Genomic DNA, 23,867 nt, shown 5'->3' with positions numbered 1-23,867 from the left:
CCCCCATAGCTGTACCGTTGGTTTGTAGATAATATTCCTCATTAAACATAAAATAATTATGGGTTAGACAAAAATATGTAGCCTCCGTAATAAAGTCTGCCTGTCGGGGGTTGATAAAAGGATCTTTACCCAGGTAAAATTCTATTGCTCTCATACCAACTTCATGTGGTATGGATGTGTATAAGGATTGTACATCCAAGGATACCCAGAGGTATGAGGGATCCCACGAATAGGGGGCAAGTGATTCTAATAGATGGATGCCATCTCTAATATACGAAGGTAGGCTCTGTACTATAGGTTGCAAAAATACGTCCACATATTGCGAGAAGCCACTTGTAACACTTTCCATGGCAGCCACAATGGGTCTACCAGGAGGATTAGAGATGCACTTATGCACTTTAGGGAGGTGGTAAAAATAAGGTATTTGAAAATACTCTAATAATGAATGACATATCAGACTTAGAGATAATGTTATTCTTGTGTGCCATGTGGGCAATGGCTGTGGCTTCCCTAGTGAACTCTGGTAGTGGATCATTCTTAGGTTTCACATAAGTTTTCTCGTCAGCCAATAACCTCTTGGCCTCTAATGTAATCTAATTTGTCCTGGACTACAATACTCCCTCCTTTATCTGCAGACTTGATGATAATATGGGGGTTGGACATGAGATTTTTTAGGGCTTTATTTTCAGCTGAAGTGAGATTGTAACTATGTTTGCTAGTTTTATGTGCATTGTTACACATTTCCAAAAAATCTGAATAGACAATTCGATAGAATGTTTCCATGCACGGGCCTTTAGAATGAGTAGGGTAAAACACTGATTTAGGTTTGAGATGTGTGTGTTTGATGGGAGGAGAACTCATGAGATGTTGAGTAAAGGTGACTACTTCGTCTCCAGACATGTCTTCAAGATCCCATGATGTCGAACCCTCTATATAGAGTTCTTCTAACATGGCAAGTGCAATGTCTTTGTCACTATTGACAGGTTTTTGACAATTGTCCTGACTTTCCATAGTTTCTAGGTTGTCATCATTTTTATTCTTATTTTTAGATGACTGAATGGAAAAGTGCCTTTTTAAAGTGAGATTCCTTATAAACTTATTAAGGTCCTTGAATAACTGAAACGGATTGGGTTTAGTAGATGGGGCGAAAGTGAGGCCACGGCTAAGTATGGAGACATCCTCCTCTGTAAGTACAGATCTACACAGGAAATTCCCCTGAGTTTGGGATTTTTTAGGCACACAAAGATGTATGCAAAAATTATATCATTTATTTTAAAGTGAAAAACATATAAATGTAAACGGTAAAAACATTACAGGCAGTATACAACCAGCAAGAATACAAACATAACCATGTGGATGACAGGAACCTGTGCCCAATATATTTCGGAAAATCACTTTCCTTCTTCAGGGGCGGTTCATATTTGGAAGTGTTATGGTTATTCCTGCAGTATAATGTAAAGCCTGTAGGGTAGTTAAAAACAAGCTCTTTCACCGCAATTGTGGATCCACATCATGATTTTATATGTCCCAATAGGTCAGATATGACCAGTATACTGGGTTTTGCCGTGGTGTGAAGTATATATAGGCCCCCCTATGTCTCCAAGCCAGTGTGAACACCTGAAGTCCCAGGAGAAAATGAACGCTAAAGAACTGGCAGTATGGGCCAACTGTACGGCAGCAAACGGGAAGGACGCCACATATGGGGATCGACCAGCAAAGTCCAAAAGAGTATACTCCTTTTAACTTGAGGTGGTACATGATCCTGGCCCGATGGCCCAAAGGATCTCCTTTTTAGCACAATTACAGTATCACTAGAGTCCTCCTTTAGCAAGGGTCTCTTCTTCTTTAAAGTTGGAGGGTTGACCCTCTTTAGTGGAACCACTCAGCAGTGGTAATTGTAGATTTCCCAATCCCTTTTGCTAGGATAGAAGGGAAAGGGGTATTGGAAATAGGGCTTGGGCCCTAGCAACAAAGATGAAACTTGAAACATCACTGTACACTTTACATTCGGGCTCTCCAGCCATTCTTCTTCTGTAAGCAAGTAAGCAAACTCAGGCTAGCCAGCCTCACTAAACTCAGCATCCTGTGTCCTTAGCAACAGTAGTCAGGATTAAGGATAATCGAACATTTCCGGTCGACCATAGGTTCGACCCGAACATTGGCTGTTCGAAATTCGGCCGAATTCCGAACTTTTTGCGGTAAAAGTTCGGAATTTGGCCACCAGAACCGCCCAAAATGCAATGGGACAGGAACTGGGCTTTAAAAGCCTGTGATTGGCCCAGAAACATCAGTAAAAGCCGATTGGAGTGACTAGGGGGTCCAGAGGCCAATCATGAATGAATACGCCCCCCAGTATATAACATAGCCCGCCAAACCACTAGCACTGTAATACAGAGGCTGTGGAATAGAGTGGAAGCATTTCTGTTACTCCTGCTGCTTGTAAAGCTCCAGTGTCATTTTGCAATTATTAGTGTGAGGAAAGGGATATGCAGAGTAGTTAGGGTACTATATACCACTATAGTTAGATTCAAAAATCTAGTTTTTGTAGGGATAGTAAAAGTGTCAGGGCGACCGTAGTGTAGTTTAGGGTGTCCTGACTCTGCCATGTCAGGCTGACCGTAGTGTAGTTTAATGTGATCTGACTCTGCCATGTAAGAGTGACCGAACTCTGCCATGTCAGGGTGACCATAGTGTAGTTTAATGTGATCTGACTCTGCCATGTCAGGGTGACCGAACTCTGCCATGTGTGTGTATATATATATATATATATATATATATATATATATATATATGTATATGCATATACTGTACACACACACACACAAACACACACACATACATATATATATATATATATATATATATATATATATATATATATATATACCCCTATACAGAAGTAAGAAAAAAACGCCTGAAACAAAAACGCCCAGGTGTGAAAGGAGGGTAACACCATCCCTGCGCTACTTAAATTCTAAGAAAAATTATCTGTTTGTTTCTTGTTCTGGACATGCTACAGAGCTGAAACTTCACAGGTACACTTTTTAGACACCCCCCCCCCCCCCCCGACACTAATCCAAAGAAATCTAATTTTTTTTTCAATAATTTTTTTAATAATTGGCTCTCTATCAAAAACTACAATTTTGAAGAACTTTTTTTTTGCCTGATTCATAGTCCCTGGGGCATGACCGAGAACCCTAGGCACTTTTTAGGGGCATTTATTGGGTTTCAGGGCTTCAAAATTGTGTTTTTTGATTCCAGAAGTTCGGGTCCCATTGATTTTAATGGGGTTCTGGAATCCGAACCGAACTTTTGGGAAACTCGGGTGTTCTGGTCGAACCAAACTTTTCAAAAGTTCGATCATCCCTAGTCAGGATGTGGCAACTTTCCCCTCTGAGTCTCTTACACGGATCGACTAAGCCTGGCCAAATCCATCTGGGCGGTGGACCTCCACTCCGTCTATATAGATGGCCTGCCCAAAGTTCTAATTAGCCTTCACAGTTTGGAAGGTTTTCCATAACTCTGGCTTTGATTGGTTGCGGTGGGGTTTCAGGATATAAAGTAAGTCCCACACAGCCTCATCACACCAAGCCTCTTACCAGGCTGACTGCCTGTGACCATCACCCACTGCTGCAGAAGAGGAGGCAGCCACCACCCTCCTTCTGGGACTTTTCTTCCTGCCAAAAGACCTCTACCTCATGTCCCCTGGCTTTTTATACCCTGCCCCATAATGCACCGAGACAACCAGTCTATGCCAATCCCTGGGACAGTACCAAAAGCCTGTGTGTCATTGGCCAGGTTTCCTCGAGCATCCAATGTGCCTCCCCATTGGATCAGCTGGGGACACTCCCTTAGACCAGATGAATCACACACTGGGCACACTGAGCAGACCTAACTTACAGATCCTGCTCCCTGATAAGCAGAGTGCAATATAGAATTTACCTGCTGCTTCTCTGATAGGCAGACAGAGCCAAAACTATACTCCCTTTCTAGCACTTGACTAGGAGGGTGCTACATCTTTAAAAGACGTGGATGTCCGGGTGAATTTGAAAAGTTGTGGGACATGTGGTTGGATACCCCTGGCCTTGGTCTACGAGAATTAACACTTCAAAGATTAGTCCTAGGACCACATTGAGGGCACCTTTGACGCTGACAGTGTGTTTGCTGGGTTTGGTGGAGAAGATGGCACTTAATTTTATTATCGGTTACTCTATTCTTCTGCATTGGGGGAAGACCGAAGTGCCATCGGTAGAGTATTGGAAGTCACCAGTGAACACGATGCTGCCATTTTACAAAGCCACATACCTGAATAGAGGATGTGTTATATGGCAGGGTTGGACTGAGAGGCCATCTACTCTTCTCGGAGGTGATTGTGGTCCGCCACCGGTGAAGGTGATGGTCACCTTAGGGGGGTGAGTTGAGGTCCCCTGATACTTAGGGAGGTAACAAATGAAGTCTATGCCTAGCAGACGACAAGCAGTGGTGAGAGGGCGGGGGAGGTTGGGGTATGGACCTGGGTGAGAGTCTGTGTGGGGGATACACTGCCGCGTTGAGGTTCTCCTGGGAGGTTCTCCTTTTCCATTTTCCTATAAGTATTGTAGTACATGAGCATTGCACTGAGGTTGGGGGGGGGGGGGGGGTGGGCAGTTGTTTTAGTTGCCTTGTTTGTTTCTTGTCTGATTTTTTGTGTTATTTTTACTTCTATGTTTAAAAATCAATAAAAATAATTTAAAAAAAAGCTGAGTCCTAGGAATGAATAACCAGGAGGGAACAGGATAAGGCGCAGGCCAAGGAGATGTTGGGGGAGTGGGTGGAGTCAGTGAGATGTTGGGGGAGTGGGTGGAGTCAGTGAGATGTTGGGGGGTGGGTGGAGTCAGTGAGATGTTGGGGGAGTGGGTGGAGTCAGTGAGATGTTGGGGGAGTGGGTGGAGTCAGTGAGATGTTGGGGGGTGGGTGGAGTCAGTGAGATGTTGGGGGAGTGGGTGGAGTCAGTGAGATGTTGGGGGGTGGGTGGAGTCAGTGAGATGTTGGGGGAGTGGGTGGAGTCAGTGAGATGTTGGTGTAGTGGGTGGAGTCAGTGAGATGTTGGGGGAGTGGGTGGAGTCAGTGAAGGTGGTGAATGGAAACATGCAGGAGTGACTATATATGAAGGTTACGATCGCTGTGTCTATGACTGTACAAAGCGGAAATATTGTGTACCGAATGGAATGGACTTTTCTTTCTTTATAATAAAACTTTTTCTGATTTAAAAGAAAAAAACACTCAGAAAAGATGAGTAGGGAAAATGTCAGTGGCCTCCACCTGTAAAACCATTCCTGTTTTGGAGGTCGTCTCATTGTTGCCCATCTAGTGCACCTGTTGGTAACAACCCCCTCTGCTACTTCACTGACCAGATGAATATCCCAGCAGGAGTTTCCCTGACTTGATGCTATACTCTGATTATAAAGTGTTGAGCAGTGTATATGAGTGTGGAAAACTCTTGGTCATTTTTCTTGTCTTCTGACAGACGGACTCTGTGGTGGGAATAGAAGGACATCGGAGGAAGATGTGACTACAGAAGATAATGACATGGCATCTTCTCCAGAAGTAAATCCCGTTCCTCATAATATACATGACAGACCTCACCATTGGAGGAGATCATTGGAATCTCCTGATACTTCACATAGTCCTCTAATATCTGACAGTGCCGACGGGTGCGGGAAACCATCTCATCTCAGGGAATCTTCTTTATACCATACAGGAGAGAATTCATTCTCATGTTCAGAGTGCGGGAAATGTTTTAAACACAAAAAAAACCTTCTCAGCCATCACAAAATACACACAGGGGAGCGTCCCTATTCATGTTCAGAGTGTGGGAAATGTTTTAGTCAAAAGGGAAACCTTCATAAGCACCAGAGAATACACACAGGGGAGCGTCCCTATTCATGTTCAGAGTGCGGGAAATGTTTTAAACACAAAAAAAGCCTTATTAGCCATCAGAGAATACACACAGGTGAGTGTCCCTATTCATGTTCAGAGTGCGGGAAATGTTTCAGTCAAAAAGGACACCTTCTTAGCCATCAGAGGATACACACAGGTGAGCATCCCTATTCATGTTCAGAGTGCGGGAAATGTTTTAATAATAAAGGAAACCTTCTTAGCCATCAGAGGATACACACAGGTGAGCGTCCCTATTCATGTTCAGAGTGCGGGAAATGTTTTAATAATAAAGGAAGCCTTCTTAGCCATCAGAGAATACACACAGGTGAGCGTCCCTATTCATGTTCAGAGTGCGGGAAATGTTTTAATCGTAAAAGAAACCTTCTTAGCCATCAGAGAATACACACAGGTGAGCTTCCCTATTTATGTTCAGAGTGCGGGAAAAGTTTTAATTGTAAAGGAAACCTTCTTCGCCATCAGAGAATACACACAGGTGAGCTTCCCTATTCATGTTCAGGGTGCGGGAAAAGTTTTAATCATAAAGTAAGCCTTCTTAGCCATCAGAGAATACACACAGGGGAGCGTCCCTATTCATGTTCAGAGTGCGGGAAATGTTTCAATCAAAAAGGAACCCTTCTTAGCCATCAGAGAATACACACAGATGAGCGTCCCTATTCATGTTCAGAGTGCGGGAAATGTTTTAAAAATAAAAGAAACCTTCTTAGCCATCAGAGAATACATACAGGTCAGTGTCCCTATTCATGTTCAGAGTGCGGGAAATGTTTCAATCAAAAAGGACAACTTCTTAGCCATCAGAGAATACACACAGGTGAGTGTCCCTATTCGTGTTCAGAGTGCGGGAAATTTTTTAAAAATAAAAGAAACCTTCTTAGCCATCAGAGAATACACACAGGGGAGCGTCCGTATTCATGTTCAGAGTGCGGGAAATGTTTTAGGGAAAAAGGAATCCTTCTTGGGCATCAGAGAATACACACAGGGGAGCGTCCCTATTCATGTTCAGAGTGCGGGAAATGTTTCAATCAAAAAGGAACCCTTCTTAGCCATCAGAGAATACACACAGATGAGCGTCCCTATTCATGTTCAGAGTGCGGGAAATGTTTTAAAAATAAAAGAAACCTTCTTAGCCATCAGAGAATACACACATGGGAGCGTCCGTATTCATGTTCAGAGTGCGGGAAATGTTTTAAGGATAAAGGAAGCCTTCTTGGGCATCAGAGAATACACACAGGGGAGCGTCCCTATTCATGTTCAGAGTGTGGGAAATGTTTTACTCATAAAAGACACCTTCTTACACATAAGAGAATACACACAGGTGAGCGTCCCTATTCATGTTCAGAGTGCGGGAAATGTTTTGCGTTCAAATGTTTACTTGTTAGACACTGGAAAGTTCATACAGGCGAGGGTCTCTAATCTTGTGCAGAGTGTGGGAAATGTTTAAGTAAGAAAAAACACCTACTTACACACAGGTGAGCGCCCTTTTTAATGTTACGAGTGCGGGAAATGTTTTCCAAACAAAGGTTTATTTCTTAGAAACCAGAAAGTTCATACGGGCGAGCGTCCTATTTCATGTTCAGAGTGCGGGAAATGTTTAAAAATAAAGGAAATATAATGAAACATCAGAGTGCACCCCCTGCTGGTACTACGGGAAATGGACGCTGGATTGTAACGGGTGGAACTGTTTAGTCCATAAACAAATGTGAAACCACCACAGTCCACTCGGGGTTGGTTTACACCCGCATCGCCCTCTGACCCGCTGTGGGGTTGGCAGGCAGCTGGGAGCCCTTATGCTAACCCTGTAAAAGCCCACGCCAGTACGCCGCAACCGTATGCATCGGGGCTGTTGCGGCACAACCCCATTCAGTTGAATAGCATTGCCCAATGTGACCGGGGGGTGTGAGGTTTGCAGCAGCCGCAAATTGCAGTGCCATGTGTACTGCCCCATCCGGCTGCCATTTAAGCTTAAGGGGGGTGGTAAAATAATGACTCAACTGTCTACCTTTTCCGATCCCTCCCCACATGAGACAACAAGCGGGAAACCATGACAATACATGGGGCAACAACTGAGCAATTAAGATAAAACATGGGGCAGCAGGTGGGCAATCCGCACAATACATGGGATAATAAGTGGGCAATCCTGACAATATATGGGGCATAAAACCAATGAAAATGGTGGCACTCCAACAGGTTATAGGGATGATATTTATTACAGACAGTCAATACGGGATACAGAAAGGTGGACGCGTTTCACACGTAATATCGTGCTTCTTCACCACGGTGTGCGCACCTGTTGGTAATACATGGGGGCAACAAGTGGGCATTCATGACAATACATGGGGCAGCAGACAAACAATTCTGACAATACATTCTTTTTGTGTTCTACTTATAAATATGTATATAGATCTAACCCACTGGATGGAAAAAGATCACTGTAACATGCATTAACCCACAGCAGCCAATCAGGATTTATCTTTCACTGGTGAACCTTCTTAGAAGGGGGGGAGTTGAGACCTTGCATTGATTATAGGGTCCTCAATCGCATCACGGTCAAGAATGCATACCTGATGATTGGTTGCTTAATTTTTTTGCTCCTTTAGATTTATTGAAGTAGCCGGCTTTTTATTGGTCCAACCAATGTATGATTATTAATACATTTGACACATTTGTTAATTCTATTATAAAAGATTTAAGCTTTATTTTATTCATATCATTACTGTGTGGTAATCGCTTATTCTGATCTTGTCCAATAAAAACTCTTCGTACAATATTCTGTGCCGAGTCTTCTTTTTTACCAATGATTAGATGATCGGTGATTGGAATGTGATCAGTTCATAGAGAGTCATCCATTGGGGTTTTATTAGTGAGATGGAGAGTGGAGAAGGCACCACATTGACAGCCATTGGAGGCCCTTTCTAAAGCCCTAAACTTTTTGGCAACCTGTCTATGACATTAGTCTTCCAAACTCTATCTTACTGAGCTAAGGCCAGAAGAGTTCCAGGAGTTCTACTCTGTCCACAGTTCCCAAACCAAAAGGAGACATCCACCACATCTTCAATCTTAAGGCCCTAAATGTCCTCAGCTGGGTCCAGGAGTTCCGCATGTAATCCACCAAATCCTAACCTCTCTCTTTATCAGGGAGACTTTTTTCTTTGACTGCCCCACATACATGTACTGCGGTAGGGCAGCTATTCTGCGCAAAATCACCTACCTGTCCGTCATCTGCTTCTCCGGGTCTGGGGCGTGCACACATGCCGTTGGTGCCCGGGAGCCAATCAGCGGATCCGGCGGACACGGTGTCCGTCGGTACCCAGCAATCATTCCTGAGAGAGGCAGAACAGTTGTCTGCCAATGTAAACAGAGCAGATCGCCGTTCTGTTAGTAGGGAAGATGGAGATCCTGTGTTTCTGCTAATGGAATAAGGAGATACTGGCGCACAGAGATTATATATATATATGTAGCGCGTCCCCCACAGGGGCTGCTGAGTATGTTCATTTCCTCCACAATCCCTTGACCCTGAGGCACCTCCAACCCGCTTGACACTATGGGTTCTGACATGTTAGTTCAGAGAAACAACAATGACACTTGAATAACAATATATCAGTTTACTGACTTAAGGAAAAGAACAGATATAGTTTCAACACAGCAGGAAATATGAGTGTAAGGAATCAAAGTGAGATTCTGAATCCTAAAGTCCCAGAATCACTGATTTGCCCAAGACTCAGAATCTCATACGCCAATAATGTCAGCTACAACTAGATATAACAATATCTAACCGAAGAAGAATATGAATATAATAATGATTCAATTCCTCTTATAAATGTGTGAGAGTGACAAATCAGACGTTTGACTCTATATTAACTGTAGATAAAACAGATCTGACTAACTCAGCTGCATGGATATATCTCAAGAGAATCCATATCAATCTTAAATATAACCTGAAAGAGTGCACTCTATCACCTATAGGGGGCCCCCTTTCCTATGAATTAAATTAGTCTCTTCCTGGGCATGGCCTTGCTAATCTTCATCAGCAGTAGGAGCTCTAATCATTCCGTGAATGATATTTGTAATCCAAAGAGAAAAAGGGGTATTTGTAATCCAGGCTCTGTTTAAAATGAAGTCAGTATAAACCACTGTATGTGCACAGATGAGGCCTCCCGGTTCGCCAAGCAATATGAAAGATCAGGAGTGTCCCATGGCATCCGCTCCACTACATTAAAGTCCTCTCTGTGTCTCTGCTGCGTCACTGGCCCTTTCACTGTGTCCGTGAGCTGCTGTGCTCACTACAATTAGGTATCTCTCACCCAATCCTCTTACACTGCTCTCCGACAGTCCTCCGCACCAGGCTGGTCACCTCTCTGTAACGTCCGCCACCTCTCCAAGGTGTCTCCGCTCTAAATCAGTCACTCCTCTGTGACATCCGCCACCTCTCCAAGGTGTCTCCGCACTAGGCCACAGCCTCTATTCGCTCTGCTCTCCACAGCGGTTCTCCGGCACATCCACACCGCACGCGGTCCCCGAGGCAAGAGAGCGAACATCTGACTCCGCACTGACTGAACAGTATATAAGCCTTAACTATGCTGGTAACGATTTCTTCACTTGGCTACATCCTCCCCCCACTTGAATGTCTTTGGTCCCCAAAGATGATGGGACTCCTAAGTGGGAGACTCCATTGAGATATAAAGTACCACAGAATTAAAACTAACAGCAGTTTTGTGTGGAACTAATAGCAGCTGACAACTGGTCAATAAATGCACCTTGGAACAGCTGACTATACAAATTACTAGAAAGGTCTGAGTCACTCTCACAATAGGCCAACAAGAAATCAGTGGCCAACCTAATAGTGTCAGCGGGTGGAATAAGATTGTCTTCCTTGGGAATCCCAACAGAAGAGGCAGTTACTTGTGTGGGGCGTTGGGGCATTACAATTTGGTCTTCATAACTCTCTCCTAGGGTATCATACGTCAGTCTCTTTGGCGGGTGTATTTCCCTTCGTAGCCTTAACGAACCATCTCTGGGTTCAGATTCACTTTCCAACCCTTGAGAGCTACAACTAGGTTGAGACTCCTCACACTCCTCAGAAGGGTCCATTGACTCCTCTGTGTCTTGTACAATTGAACTCCTGTCTTCCTCCTGAACCCTGCATGTGGCATCCTCCTTCACCCTGTACGTGGCATCCTCCTTCACCCTGTGCATAGTATCTTCCAGTATGTAGAATCCTCATGCACCCTGCATGTAGCACCAGCATACAGGGGCACACTGACAACCAGCATACAGGGGGCACACTGACCACCAGCATACAGGGGCACACTGACCGCTAGCATACAGGGGGCACACTGACCATCAGCATACAGGGGCACACTGACCTCCAGCATACAGGGGGCACACTGACCACCAGCATACAGGGGGCACACTGGCCACCAGGATACAGGGGCACACTGACCACCAGCATACAGGAGGCACACTGACCACCAGCATACAGGGGTACACTGACCATCAGCATACAGGGGGCACACTGACCACCAGCATACAGGGGGCACACTGAACACCAGCATAAAGGGGCACACTGACCACCAGCATAAAGGGGTACACTGACCGCCAGCATACAGGGGGCACACTGACCACCAGCATACAGGGGGCACACTGACCACCAGCATACAGGAGGCACACTGACCACCAGTATACAGTACAGGGGCACACTGACCACTAGCATACAGGGGACACACTGACCACCAGCATACAGGGGGCACACTGACCACCAGCATACAGGGGGCACACTGACCTCCAACATACAGTGGCACACTGACTGCCAGCATACAGGGGGCACACTGACCGCCAGCATACAGGGGGCATACTGACCGCCAGCATACAGGAGCACACTAACCTCCAGCATACAGGGGCACACTGACCTCCAGCATACAGTGGCACACTGACCACCAGCATACAGGGGGAACACTGACCTCCAGCATACAGGGGGTACACTGACCACCATCATACAGGGGCACACTGACCACCAGCATACAGGGGGCACACTGACCACCAGCATACAGGGGCACACTGACCACCAGCATACACGGCGAACACTGACCTCCAGCATACAGGGGGTACATTGACCACCATCATACAGGGGCACACTGACCACCAGCATACAGGGGGCACACTGACTGCCAGCATACAGGGGGTACACTGACCACCAATATGCAGGGCCACTGGTTACCTGTCCACAGGGGACATAACAAATCAAGTAAAACTACTACCATGCAACTAAAAAAAATCCCAAAAGCAATAAGAGAATCTTGTTAGCTGGTTCCCTCATCTAACGCGCAACAATAAAAAACAAAAAATGCAGCACTGCCCTACACTTCAGCAATACAATTCTACAAATGGACTTATAATGGTAAAACCTATAAATGAATATCCTGTGCAAATCCACCAATGTATTACAATATAGTAGTGATGGTGTCACCCTCTCTGCAAAAGGTAAGAAATATTGCAGAGCTGCAATGTGCAAATAGTTGTGACCCCCCTATATAATCATACTAAATAGTACAATTCATGTGCATATTTTACATTTTATTATGATTATATATTGGGTGATTCACCACTATTTGTACATTGCAGCTCTGCAGTATTTCTTACCTTTTGCAGAGAGGGTGACATCATCACTCCTGCCCGGATTGGATTTGAATTTAGCCGCCCCATCCCCCCCTCCAAGTTTTTCCTCTATCTTATCTTCCTAACATTTGGTAGCCCTATCCCAAAAATTCTAAAAAGTATCTTTATCTTTTTTTTTTCTCATGGATGAAATGTGAGAAATAACATATATATCATACAATCATTCCATAAACACATCCCACATACAACGCATAGATCATTTCAAGAAAATATGCTTATAAAATAGTTTGCCAAAAAAAAATGTCCCCGGTTTTCATTTTAAAAATCTGGTCACCTTACAATATGGTCCACAAGGTGGTGACCTGACTTCTCTCAGATAGAACGCACAGACAGGAAGTGATGTAAGATACTGACAGGAAGTAATGTAAGATACTGACAGGAAGTGATGTCAGCTATAAAAAGGAATTTCAGAGGCGAGTCGGGAGAAAGTAGAGAGGAGATGTAGCTGGAAGTGGCAGCAGAGGAGGTAATAAGATATTATTTTCTATATATAATATTTAATTACATAAATGAAATGTTCTCCTTCAGTTTTATGTCGGGGGAACAGAAACAGAGGAACGCATAACACTGAGAATCAGATTGCAGTCCCCCGGTGAAATCACATAAGTAGGATGAGCACCAAAACTTCCTCCAGCTCTCCTGTAGCGCCCTCACCAGGCAGAGCCGAGGTACTCATAATCTATCTGGGGAAGAGGCAGAGCTCGGGTTGACCCCGACACTCACCTCTGGAAATATTCAGCAGGTTTCCTACCTTGTCACTACTAACATTAATCCCGTCCTCTACCCCATCACCAACTGGGCCCCCACTCCTCACCCCCCATCTAACACCGCTGTCCCCCACTCCTCACCCCCATCTATCACTGCTGTCCACCATTCCTCACCCCCATCTAACACCGCTGTCCCCCACTCCTCACCCCCCATCTGACACCGCTGTCCCCCATTCCTTACCCCCATCTATCACCCCTGTTCCCTACTTCTCATCCCTCATCCAACACTGTTGTTCCCCTCTACTCACCCCCCTTCCCACACTGCTCACCTATATTCCACAACCCCCACTGACACTGTTGTCCCCCACTCCTCATTCCCTTATTCAACATTGCAGATCTCCACTCCTCACACCCCATATTTGATGCTTCTGTCACCCACTTTTCACTTAGACCCAATGCTGCCACCGTGGTTTCTTTTGCGTCTCTCATGATATCGCTCTTATCTCTATTAATAAAGCACAGACCTGACCGGAGAGGTGAGGAGGATTCTGGGAGGTCACATGACATCACTCTTATTTTTATTAGTAAAACACAGACCTGACCAGAGAGGTGTGGAGGATTCTCAGAAGATTCATAGGGCACAAGGATCTCTACAAGGACGTCATGATGGAGAATCAGCCGCCGCTCGCATCACCGGGTAAGAGGAGACTTTATTGTAAAGGAGAGAGCAGTACGGAGGCTCCACCTAGATCCCCCATCATCTGATAAACACATAGAAACAATGTATTCAGTCAGTGTGTGTGTTTCCTACAGATGGATCCAGTAATGAGAACCCACCAGAGAGATGTCCCTGTCCTCTGTATTCCCGGGATTCCACACAGGAAGGTCACACCATCCCTCACCATCATCAGGTAGGTGAAGATGGATATCGAGATCATAAAAGTGATCTGACTGTATGAAGATATATTCTACTTTTAGGTATAAGGTTATTTGTGCTCACATTTTAAAGCAACCATTCCCTGCTATTTTTTTTGTTTAGAATGAAAATCTGATAGATATAAAAGATGAGATTAAAGAGGAAGAAGAGACGTATGTGATGGGTGATCAGCAGTTCAGGGAAGAGGTTGGGATGATGGACAAAGTTAAAGAGGAGGAATCTTCTCCAGATATCAGCACAGGTGAGTGATGGCCGCTAAATACAAAAACTGTTTGGGTATATGGATTGATGTTTGAGGATCTGTAGATCCACTTCTACAAAGACGTCATGATGGAGAATCAGCCACCCCTCACATCACCGGGTAAGAGGAGACTTTATTGTAAAGGCCCGTACACACGTACCGATGGTCGGCTTACAAATGTTCCTCTTTTCTCCCCGGGATGTCGGTGTCTGCTGAAAAGTGCAAAGACAGCACAAGGACAGCACAAGAATTTTGTCCGCCGACTGCAGAAGTGATGTCATGTAATGGTTAACTTTCCCTGTGTTTTCTATTTTCTGAGCATGCCCAGTCTTGCAAATCTGCGGTCTGTCGGCCGAATTGTGTACTGACAGGCGAACAATCGTCCGTTCTGGTGTCGGCATACAAAAATTTTCATGTTTGCAAGAAAGACTTTTGTCCGCGGATTGTGCGCAGACATCTGTCGGAGGCACCATACTAACACGCGTACAATCGGCAGATCCTTCGTCCACCGACGTTTGTATGCCGACGATCGGTACGTGTGTACGGGCCTTTAAGGAGAGAGCAGTACGGAGGATCCACCTAGATCCCCCATCATCTGATAAACACATAGAAACAATGTATTCAGTCAGTGTGTGTGTTTCCTACAGATGGATCCAGTAATGGGAACCCACCAGAGAGATGTCCCCGTCCTCTGTATTCCTGGGATTCCACACAGGAAGGTCACACCATCCCTCACCATCATCAGGTAGATGAGGAACAATTACTGATAGTTATGATTTATACACAAGTGTGTTTGTTACAATGAATGTTTTATTATATATTCAGAGTGGAAACCTCTGTGATTATAATATTGTTGTTAAAGAAGAGTATAAAGAGGAGGATGAGGAGTATGGAGTGATGGAGGAGTTTTCAGAAGGACACAAGGATATGATGGAGCCACCTAATACCAGGAACCCACCAGAGAGATGTCCCCGTCCTCTGTATTCCCGGGATTCCACACAGGTCAACATTAAAGAAGAAATAAAAGAGGAGGATGATGAGGATTTTGTAATGGAGGAGGCAGAGTTTCCAAATGGTCACAGAAAGCAGTACCAGGACACCATGGTGGAATCATCCAGTTACAGAAATGCACCAGAGAGATGTCCCCGTCCTCCGTATTCCCAGGATTCCACACAGGAAGGTCACACCATCCATCACCATCATCAGGTAGATGGGAATGAGAATGTAGGAAAGTGATCCCAAGCCCTAAGAGATATCATTCTTCTATTATAATTTTTTTGTTTACATTTATTATTATTTCTGCCATTTTGTTGGTTTAGGATGAAGATCTGATAAATGTACAAATTGAGGTTATAAAGGAAAAGACGTATGTGAGGGGTGATCAGCATTTTACAGAGGAGGTTGGGATGATGGACGCAGTTAAAGAGGAAGAAACTTCTCCAGATATCAGCTCAGGTAATTATGGAAGAATGGGTTAAAGCTTACTTAGTGATGTTTGGTTGGGTGGTATCATTGATCTGGTTAGTTGTCATAGTTTGGTGTTGTGATTGCACCCAGTTCCACCACAGATCTCTTTTACACTTTGAAATGCTCAACCAACATACACTGCTCCAAAGAATGAAAGGAACACTTTGAAAACACATCAGATCTCAATCGGGAAAAATATCATGCTGGATATTTATACTGGTATGGACTGGGTAATGTGTTAGGATATATACTGGTATAGACTGGGTAATGTGTTAGCATCTATACTGGTATGGACTGGGTAATGTATTAGGATCTATACTGGTATAGACTGGGTAATGTGTTAGCATCTATACTGGTATAGACTGGGTAATGTGTTAGCATCTATACTGGTATGGACTGGGTAATGTATTAGGATCTATACTGGTATGGACTGGGTAATGTGTTAGCATCTATACTGGTATGGACTGGGTAATGTATTAGGATCTATACTGTTACATAGTTGGTGAGGATGAAAAAAGACATCAATCCATCCAGTTCAACCTATGATGTGTGTGTGTGTTTTAGGTTAACCGTACATTGTATACCCCTGTATGTTGTGGTCTTTAAGGTGCCCATCTAATAGTTTTTTGAAACTATCGATGCTCCCCGCTGATACCACTGCTTGTGGAAGAGAACTTCACATCCCCACTGCTCTGACAGTAAAGAACCCCTTACGTATTTTAAGGTTAAACCGTTTTCCCTCTAGTTTTAGTAAATGGCCACTGCCATCTGCCATGTAGTTGCCCCCCCATTATTTTGTTCAGGTCCATTTGTAAGGTTACCACATCCGGCATAGAAGAATTTGGCCTGCTTAGTTTAGTATCATCCGCAAATACAAAGATTGTGCTAGATATCCCCTCCTCTAGGTCGTTTATTAATAAATTAAACAGGATTGGTCCCAGGACAGATCCTTGGGGGACCCCACTTTCCACACCCTCCCAAGTACTTCCTATTTATCACCACCCTCTGGACTCTCCCCTAGAGCCAGTTCTCTATTCAGGTACTCACCCTATGGTCCATACCTAGGTACCTTAGTTTGTACAGTAAGCATTTGTGGGGAACTGTGTCAAATGCCTTTGCAAAGTCCAGATACACCACATCCACAGGCCTTCCTTTATCCAGATACACCACATCCACAGACCTTCCTTTATCCAGATACACCTCATCCACAGGCCTTCCTTTACCTAGATGGCAACTCACTTCATCATAGAAGGTTAATAGATTGGTTTGGCAAGAACGATTTTTCATGAATCCATGCTGATTACTACTACTGATACCGTTTTCATTACTAAAGTCTTGTATGTGGTCCCTTAACATCCCCTCCAAAATCTTGCAGACTACTGATGTTAGGCTGACCGGTCTATAGTTACCCGGGATATATCTCGGACATTTTTTAAATATTGGTACCACGTTGGCTTTTTTCCAATCAGCTGGCACCATACCCGTCTGTAGACTACCCTTAAAAATCAAGAATAACGGTCTGGTTATCACCTGGCTGAGCTCTTTATGAACCCTCGGTTGCAAGCCATCCGGTCCTGGTGATTTATTTATGTTAAGTTTCTCTAGTTTAGTTCTAAGTCTATCTTCTGTTAGCCATGGCGGTATTTCCTGAGGTGTATTATTTCATTTAGCATTACAAGCTGGGTTAGTGTAGCCCCCCGATTCTTTTGTGAAGACTGAAGAGAAAAAATTATTTAGCACTTCCGCTTTCTCTCTGTCCTCTGTGGCCAGATTCTCTTTGCTGTCTTTTATGGGGCCAATGTGTTCTGGTCTCGCTTTCTTACTATTTATATACTTAAAGAATTTCTTGTTTTTTTTTTTTTTTTTACTCTCTTCCGCTATATGTCTCTCGTGTTCTATTTTAGCTGCTTTGATTTTGCCTTTACATTTCTTATTGCACTCTTTGTAATGTTGGAATGCTGCCAATGACCCCTCAGCCTTGTATTTTTTGAAGGCCTTTTCTTTAGTATTAATATGCATTTTTATGTTGGAGTTTAGCCACCCTGGGTTTATTTTTGCTCTTTTAAATGTATTCCCTTTTGGAATGCACTGGCCAATCCCTTTGTTTAGTATGCTCTTGAAGCACTCCCCTTTTTCCTCCGTGTTCTTTGTTCCCAGGGTTCTATCCCATTTGATATTTTCTAGCAAAGAGCGCAGTTTAGGGAAATTGGCTCTTTTGAAATTCAGTGTCCTTATATTACCCTTGTGTTTCCTATTACTATGAATAATACTGAAACCAATTGACCTATGGTCACTGTTTCCTAATTTGGCCCGTATTTCTATATCCGTGATCAGGTCTGTATTGTTGGTAATCAGTAGGTCAAGTACAGCATTGTTTCTTGTCGGTGCATTCACCATCTGACCCATGAAATTGTCCTGCAAAACATTTAAGAACTGCCGAGCCTTGGATGAATGTGCGGTTCCTTCTGCGCAGTCTATACCTGGATAATTAAAGTCCCACATTATAATGACATTTCCCATCCTTGCTGCCAATCCAATCTGTGAAAGGAGGTCCGCCTCCCCCTCCTCCCTCTGGTTGGGGGGCCTATAGCATACACCCAATATTACTTTCCCCATAGTGCCTTCCCTTTAAAGTTCTACCTATAGGAATTCTACCTCATCCATAGCTCCATTATTAATATCGTCCCTCATATTTACCTGTATACTGTTCTATATATATAGACATACCCCTCCCCCTTTTTTACCTTCTCTATCTCTGCGATAAAGGGAGTACCCCTGAATGGTCGCCAGCCAATCATGAGAGCTGTCAAATCAAGTCTCTAAAATCACCACAAAATCTTAGTCATGCTCATACATCAGCAGCTCCAACTCTCCCATCTTGTTGGCCAGGCTTCTAGCATTGGTATACAAACCTCGTAATTTTGACCGGTTTGATACTATATCCTCATTTGATGTTGTTTTTAGGCTGCTCTTGTGATTTTTTCCCCATACCCACCTTGGGTTTAGGAACTCTGCACACCCTACCGCTAATGTCCCCATTTGTGCCCGCTGAACCTTTCTCCCTGCTGGCTAATTCTACATCGGTACCCTCCCCCATCACCTAGTTTAAAAGCCCCTCTAACTTGTTGGCCATCTTCTCACCCAGTACGGTTGCACCCTCCCCATTTAGGTGCAATCCGTCACTACTAAAGAGTCGGTAGCCGACTGAGAAGTAAGCCCAGTTCTCTAGGAACCCAAAACCCTCCTTACTACACCAGCTCCTCAGCCACTTGTTTACTTCCCTCATCTCCCCCTGCTTCTCTGGTGTGGCTCGAGGTACAGGTAGTATTTCTGAAAATACTACCTTGTAGGTCCTAGTCCTTAACTTTGAAGTCCCTGAAATTGTTTTTTAGGACTCTCCATCTCCTTCTGACTTTGTCATTGGTACCCACGTGTACCATGACAGCTGAGTCTTCCCCAACCCCACCCAATAATCTGTCCAACAGATCCGTGATGTGCCGAACCCAGTGAAAAAAAAAAGACAGCTCGGCACCTACGGTCTTTTTGACAGATTGCATTCTGTGTCCTTTACCACCAGAACCTGTCTTTCCTTTCCCTTGCTCCCGCCCCCACTGGAGGAGTTCTTCCCCTGGCAGCTAGGGGCGTCGCTCTACTCCAGCAATGTTGTCCCTGACTGGATTCCCCAACATCACACAACGGGACGTATTTATTGGGGTGCTCCAGCCCAGGTGCATGACAGTGCCGGCCTTATGTGGTGAGATTATGACAAGTGCCTTGTTCTCTTCTACCCTCCCTCTGATGCCTTCACCCTTGTATCTCTGCCCTCCTCTGTGCTGGCCCCTGCCTGTACCTGATGGGTACGTTCCCAGCTCTCCTTCAGTATGGAGATTCTTTTCAGTGTTGCCAGTTGCTTCCCTAGATTCAGGACCTAGATACTGGTATGGACAGGGTAATGCGTTAGAATCTATACTGGTATGGACTGGGTAATGTGTTAGGATCTATACCGGTATGGACAGGGTAATGCGTTACGATCTATACTGGTATGGACTGGGTAATGTGTAAGGATCTATACAGGTATGGACTGGGTAATGCGTTAGGATCTATACTGGTATGGACTGGGTAATGTGTTAGGATCTATACTGGTATGGACAGGGTAATGCGTTAGAATCTATACTGGTATGGACTGGGTAATGTGTAAGGATCTATACAGGTATGGACTGGGTAATGCGTTAGGATCTATACTGGTATGGACTGGGTAATGTGTTAGGATCTATACTAGTATGGACTGGGTAATGTATTAGGATCTATACTGGTATGGACTGGGTAATGCGTTAGGATCTATACTGGTATGGACTGGGTAATGTGTTAGGATCTATACTGGTATGGACTGGGTAATGCGTTAGGATCTATACTGGTATGGACTGGGTAATGTGTTAGGATCTATACTGGTATGGACTGGGTCATGTGTTAGGATCTATACTGGTATGGACCGGGTAATGTGTTAGGATCTATACTGGTATGGACTGGGTAATGTGTTAGGGTCTATACTGGTATGGACTGGGTAATGTGCTAGGATCTATACTGGTATGGACTGGGTAATGTGTTAGGAAGGAAAGGATGCCACATCGTTTGATGGAAATGAAAATTATCACCCTACAGAGGGCTGAACTCAAAGATACCCCGAAAATCAAAGTGAAAAAATGATGCAGCAGGCGAGTCCATTTTGGTGAAATGTCATTGCAGGACCTCAGAATGGTCCTCAGTAGTGTGTATGACCCCCACATGCTTGTATGCATGCCTGACAACGTTGGGGCATGCTCCTAATGAGACCATGGATGGTGTCCTGGGGTATTTCCTCCAAGATCTGGACCAGGACATCACTGAGCTCCTGAACAGACTGAGGTACAACCTGGTGGCATCGGATGGACTGAAACAGAATGTCCCAGAGGTGTTCTATTGGATTCAGGTCAGGCGAGTGTGGGGACCATTCAATGGTGTCAATTCCTTCATCCTCCAGGAACTGGCTGCATACTCTCTCCACATGAGGCCGGGAATTGTTGTGCACCAGGAGGAACCCAGGACCCACTGCACCAGCATAGGGTCTGACAATGGGTCCAAGGATTTCATCCCAATACCTAATGGCAGTCAGGGTGCCATTGTCTAGCCTGTAGAGGTCTGTGCGTCCCTCCATGCTGAACGATGTTACAGGCAGCATAATGTTCTCCACGGCTTCTCCAGACCCTTTCACGTCTGTCACATGTGCTCAGGGTGAACCTGCTCTCATCTGTGAAAAGCACAGGGTGCCAGTGGTGGAGCTGCCAATTCTGGTGTTCAATGGTAAATGCCAATCGAGCTCCACAGTGCCGGGCAGTGAGCACAGCGCCCACTAGAGGACGTCGGGCCCTCAGGCCACCCTCATGAAGTCTGTTTCTGATTGTTTGGTCAGAGACATTCACACCAGTGTCCTGCTGGAGGTCATTTTGTAGGGCTCTGGCAGTGCTCATCCCGTTCCTCCTTGCACAAAGGAGCAGATACCGGTCCTGCTGATGGGTTAAGGACCTTCTACGGCCCTGTCCAGCTCTCCTAGAGTAACTGCCTGTCTCCTGGAATCTCCTCCATGCTCCTGAGACTGTGCTGGGAGACACAGCAAACCTTCTGGCAATGGGAGGTATTGATGTGCCATCCTGGAGGAGTTGGACTGCCTGTGCAGCCTCTATAGGGTTCAGGTATGGCCTCATGCTACCAGTAGTGACACTGACCCCAGCCAAATGCAAAACTAGTGACAAACACTCAGAAAAGAGGAGAAGGGAAAATGTCAGTGGCCTCCACTTGTAAAACCATTCCTGTTTTGGAGGTCGTCTTATTGTTGCCCATCTAGTGCACCTGTTGGTAACAACCCCCTCTGCTACTTGACTGACCAAATGAATATCCCAGGAGTTTCCCTGACTTGATGCTATACTCTGATTATAAAGTGTTGAGCAGTGTATATGAGTGTGGAAAACTCTTGGTAATTTTTCTTGTCTTCTGACAGACGGACTCTGTGGTGGGAATAGAAGGACATCGGAGGAAGATGTGACTACAGAAGATAATGACATGGCATCTTCTCCAGAAGTAAATCCCGTTCCTCATAATATACATGACAGACCTCACCATTGGAGGAGATCATTGGAATCTCCTGATACTTCACATAGTCCTCTAATATCTGACAGTGCCGACGGGTGCGGGAAACCATCTCATCTCAGGGAATCTTCTTTATACCATACAGGAGAGAATTCATTGTCATGTTCAGAGTGCGGGAAATGTTTTAGTCAAAAAGGTTACCTTCTTCAGCACCAGAGAACTCACACAGGTGAGCGTCCCTATTCATGTTCTGAGTGTGGGAAATGTTTTAGTCAAAAAAGAAACCTTCTTAGCCATCAGAGAATACACACAGGTGAGCGTCCCAATTCATGTTCAGAGTGCGGGAAATGTTTTAATAATAAAGGACACCTCCTTAGCCATCAGAGAATACACACAGGTGAGCGTCCCTATTCATGTTCAGAGTGCGGGAAATGTTTTAGTGAAAAAAGAAACCTTCTTCGCCATCAGAGAATACACACAGGTGAGCATCCCTATTTATGTTCAGAGTGCGGGAAATGTTTTAGTGACAAAGGAGTCCTTATTAGGCATCAGAGAATACACACAGGTGAGCGCCCCTATTCATGTTCAGAGTGCGGGAAATGTTTTAAGGATAAAGGAGTCCTTCTTACGCATCAGAGAACACACACAGCTGAGGTTCCCTATTCATGTTCAGAGTGCGGGAAATGTTTTAAACACAAAAACAGCCTTATTAGCCATCAGAGAATACACACAGGTGAGCATCCCTATTCATGTTCAGAGTGCGGGAAATGTTTTAATAAAAAAGGAACCCTTCTTAGCCATTGGAGAATACACACAGGTGAGCGTCCCTATTCATGTTCAGAGTGCGGGAAATGTTTTAATAAAAAAGGAACCCTTCTTAGCCATCAGAGAATACACACAGGTGAGCGTCCCTATTCATGTTCAGAGTGCGGGAAATGTTTTAATCGTAAAGGACACCTTCTTCGCCATCAGAGATTACACACAGGTGAGCTTCCCTATTAATGTTCAGAGTGCGGGAAATATTCTAACCCCTTAAGGACTGAGCCCATTTCTGACACGTGGTTTACATGTTAAAATTAATATTATAGCTAGAAAATGACTTGGAACCCCCAAACATTATATATATATATATATATTTTAGTAAAGACTCTGGAGAATAAAATTGCGGTCTTTGCAAAATATTTTTGTCACGCGGTATTTGCGCAGCGGTCTTTCCAACGCCATTTTTTTTGGAATAAATACATTTCACCGCATTTAAAAATAACAGTAAAGTTATCCCAATTTTTTTGTATAATGTGAAAGATGATGTCACGCCGAGTAAATAGATACCTAACGTGTTCCGGTATAAAATTGTGCACACCCGCAGAATGACGACAAACTACGGTACATAAAAATCTCCATAGACGACACTTTAGAAATTTTAAGCAGTTACCAGTTTAGAGTTACAGAGGAGATCTTTTTATTTGATTATTTCTCTCACTCTGGCGATTGCGGCGATACCTCACATGTGTGGTTTGAACGCCGTTTTCATTTGTGGGCGCGACTTACGTTTGCGTTTTCTTTTGTGCGTGAGCTCATGGCGATGGGGCGCTTAAAAATTATTTTTTTTCCTATTTATTTTATTTAACTTTTTAATTTTAGCATAATTGTAAAATAAAAAAAAAATTTGATGACTTTTATTGGTGTGAGAAGGAATGTAAACATCCCTTGTGACAGTAATAGGCAGTGACAGGTACTCTTTATGGAGGGATCCGGGGGAGGGGGGGATGTGACAGTAATAGGCAGT

At 44.4% G+C, this 23,867-nt stretch overlaps 2 protein-coding genes across 2 annotated transcripts in view; both read left to right on the top strand.

Annotated features, from left to right (window-relative positions):
- The window catches only part of LOC309550245 (uncharacterized protein), a gene marked incomplete at its 3' end in the record, with an annotated part of 2,091,994 nt that overhangs the window by 1,019,482 nt on the left and 1,048,645 nt on the right, over positions 1-23,867 (top strand).
- On the top strand, positions 1,659-23,083 carry LOC309548863 (uncharacterized protein; the record flags this gene model as incomplete). Its single annotated transcript, XM_082248794.1, has 3 exons — positions 1,659-1,728; positions 5,741-7,295; positions 22,270-23,083. 3 exons carry the CDS (start codon positions 1,659-1,661, stop codon positions 23,081-23,083), a joined length of 2,439 nt encoding a protein of 812 aa, XP_082104920.1.

The sequence above is a fragment of the Pelophylax lessonae genome (genome assembly GCF_965119305.1).
Source record: "Pelophylax lessonae genome assembly, chromosome: 3".
NCBI lineage: Eukaryota > Metazoa > Chordata > Amphibia > Anura > Ranidae > Pelophylax > Pelophylax lessonae.
The sequence above is the reverse complement of the archived record's forward strand: the minus strand, read 5'-3'. Positions and strand labels throughout refer to the sequence as shown.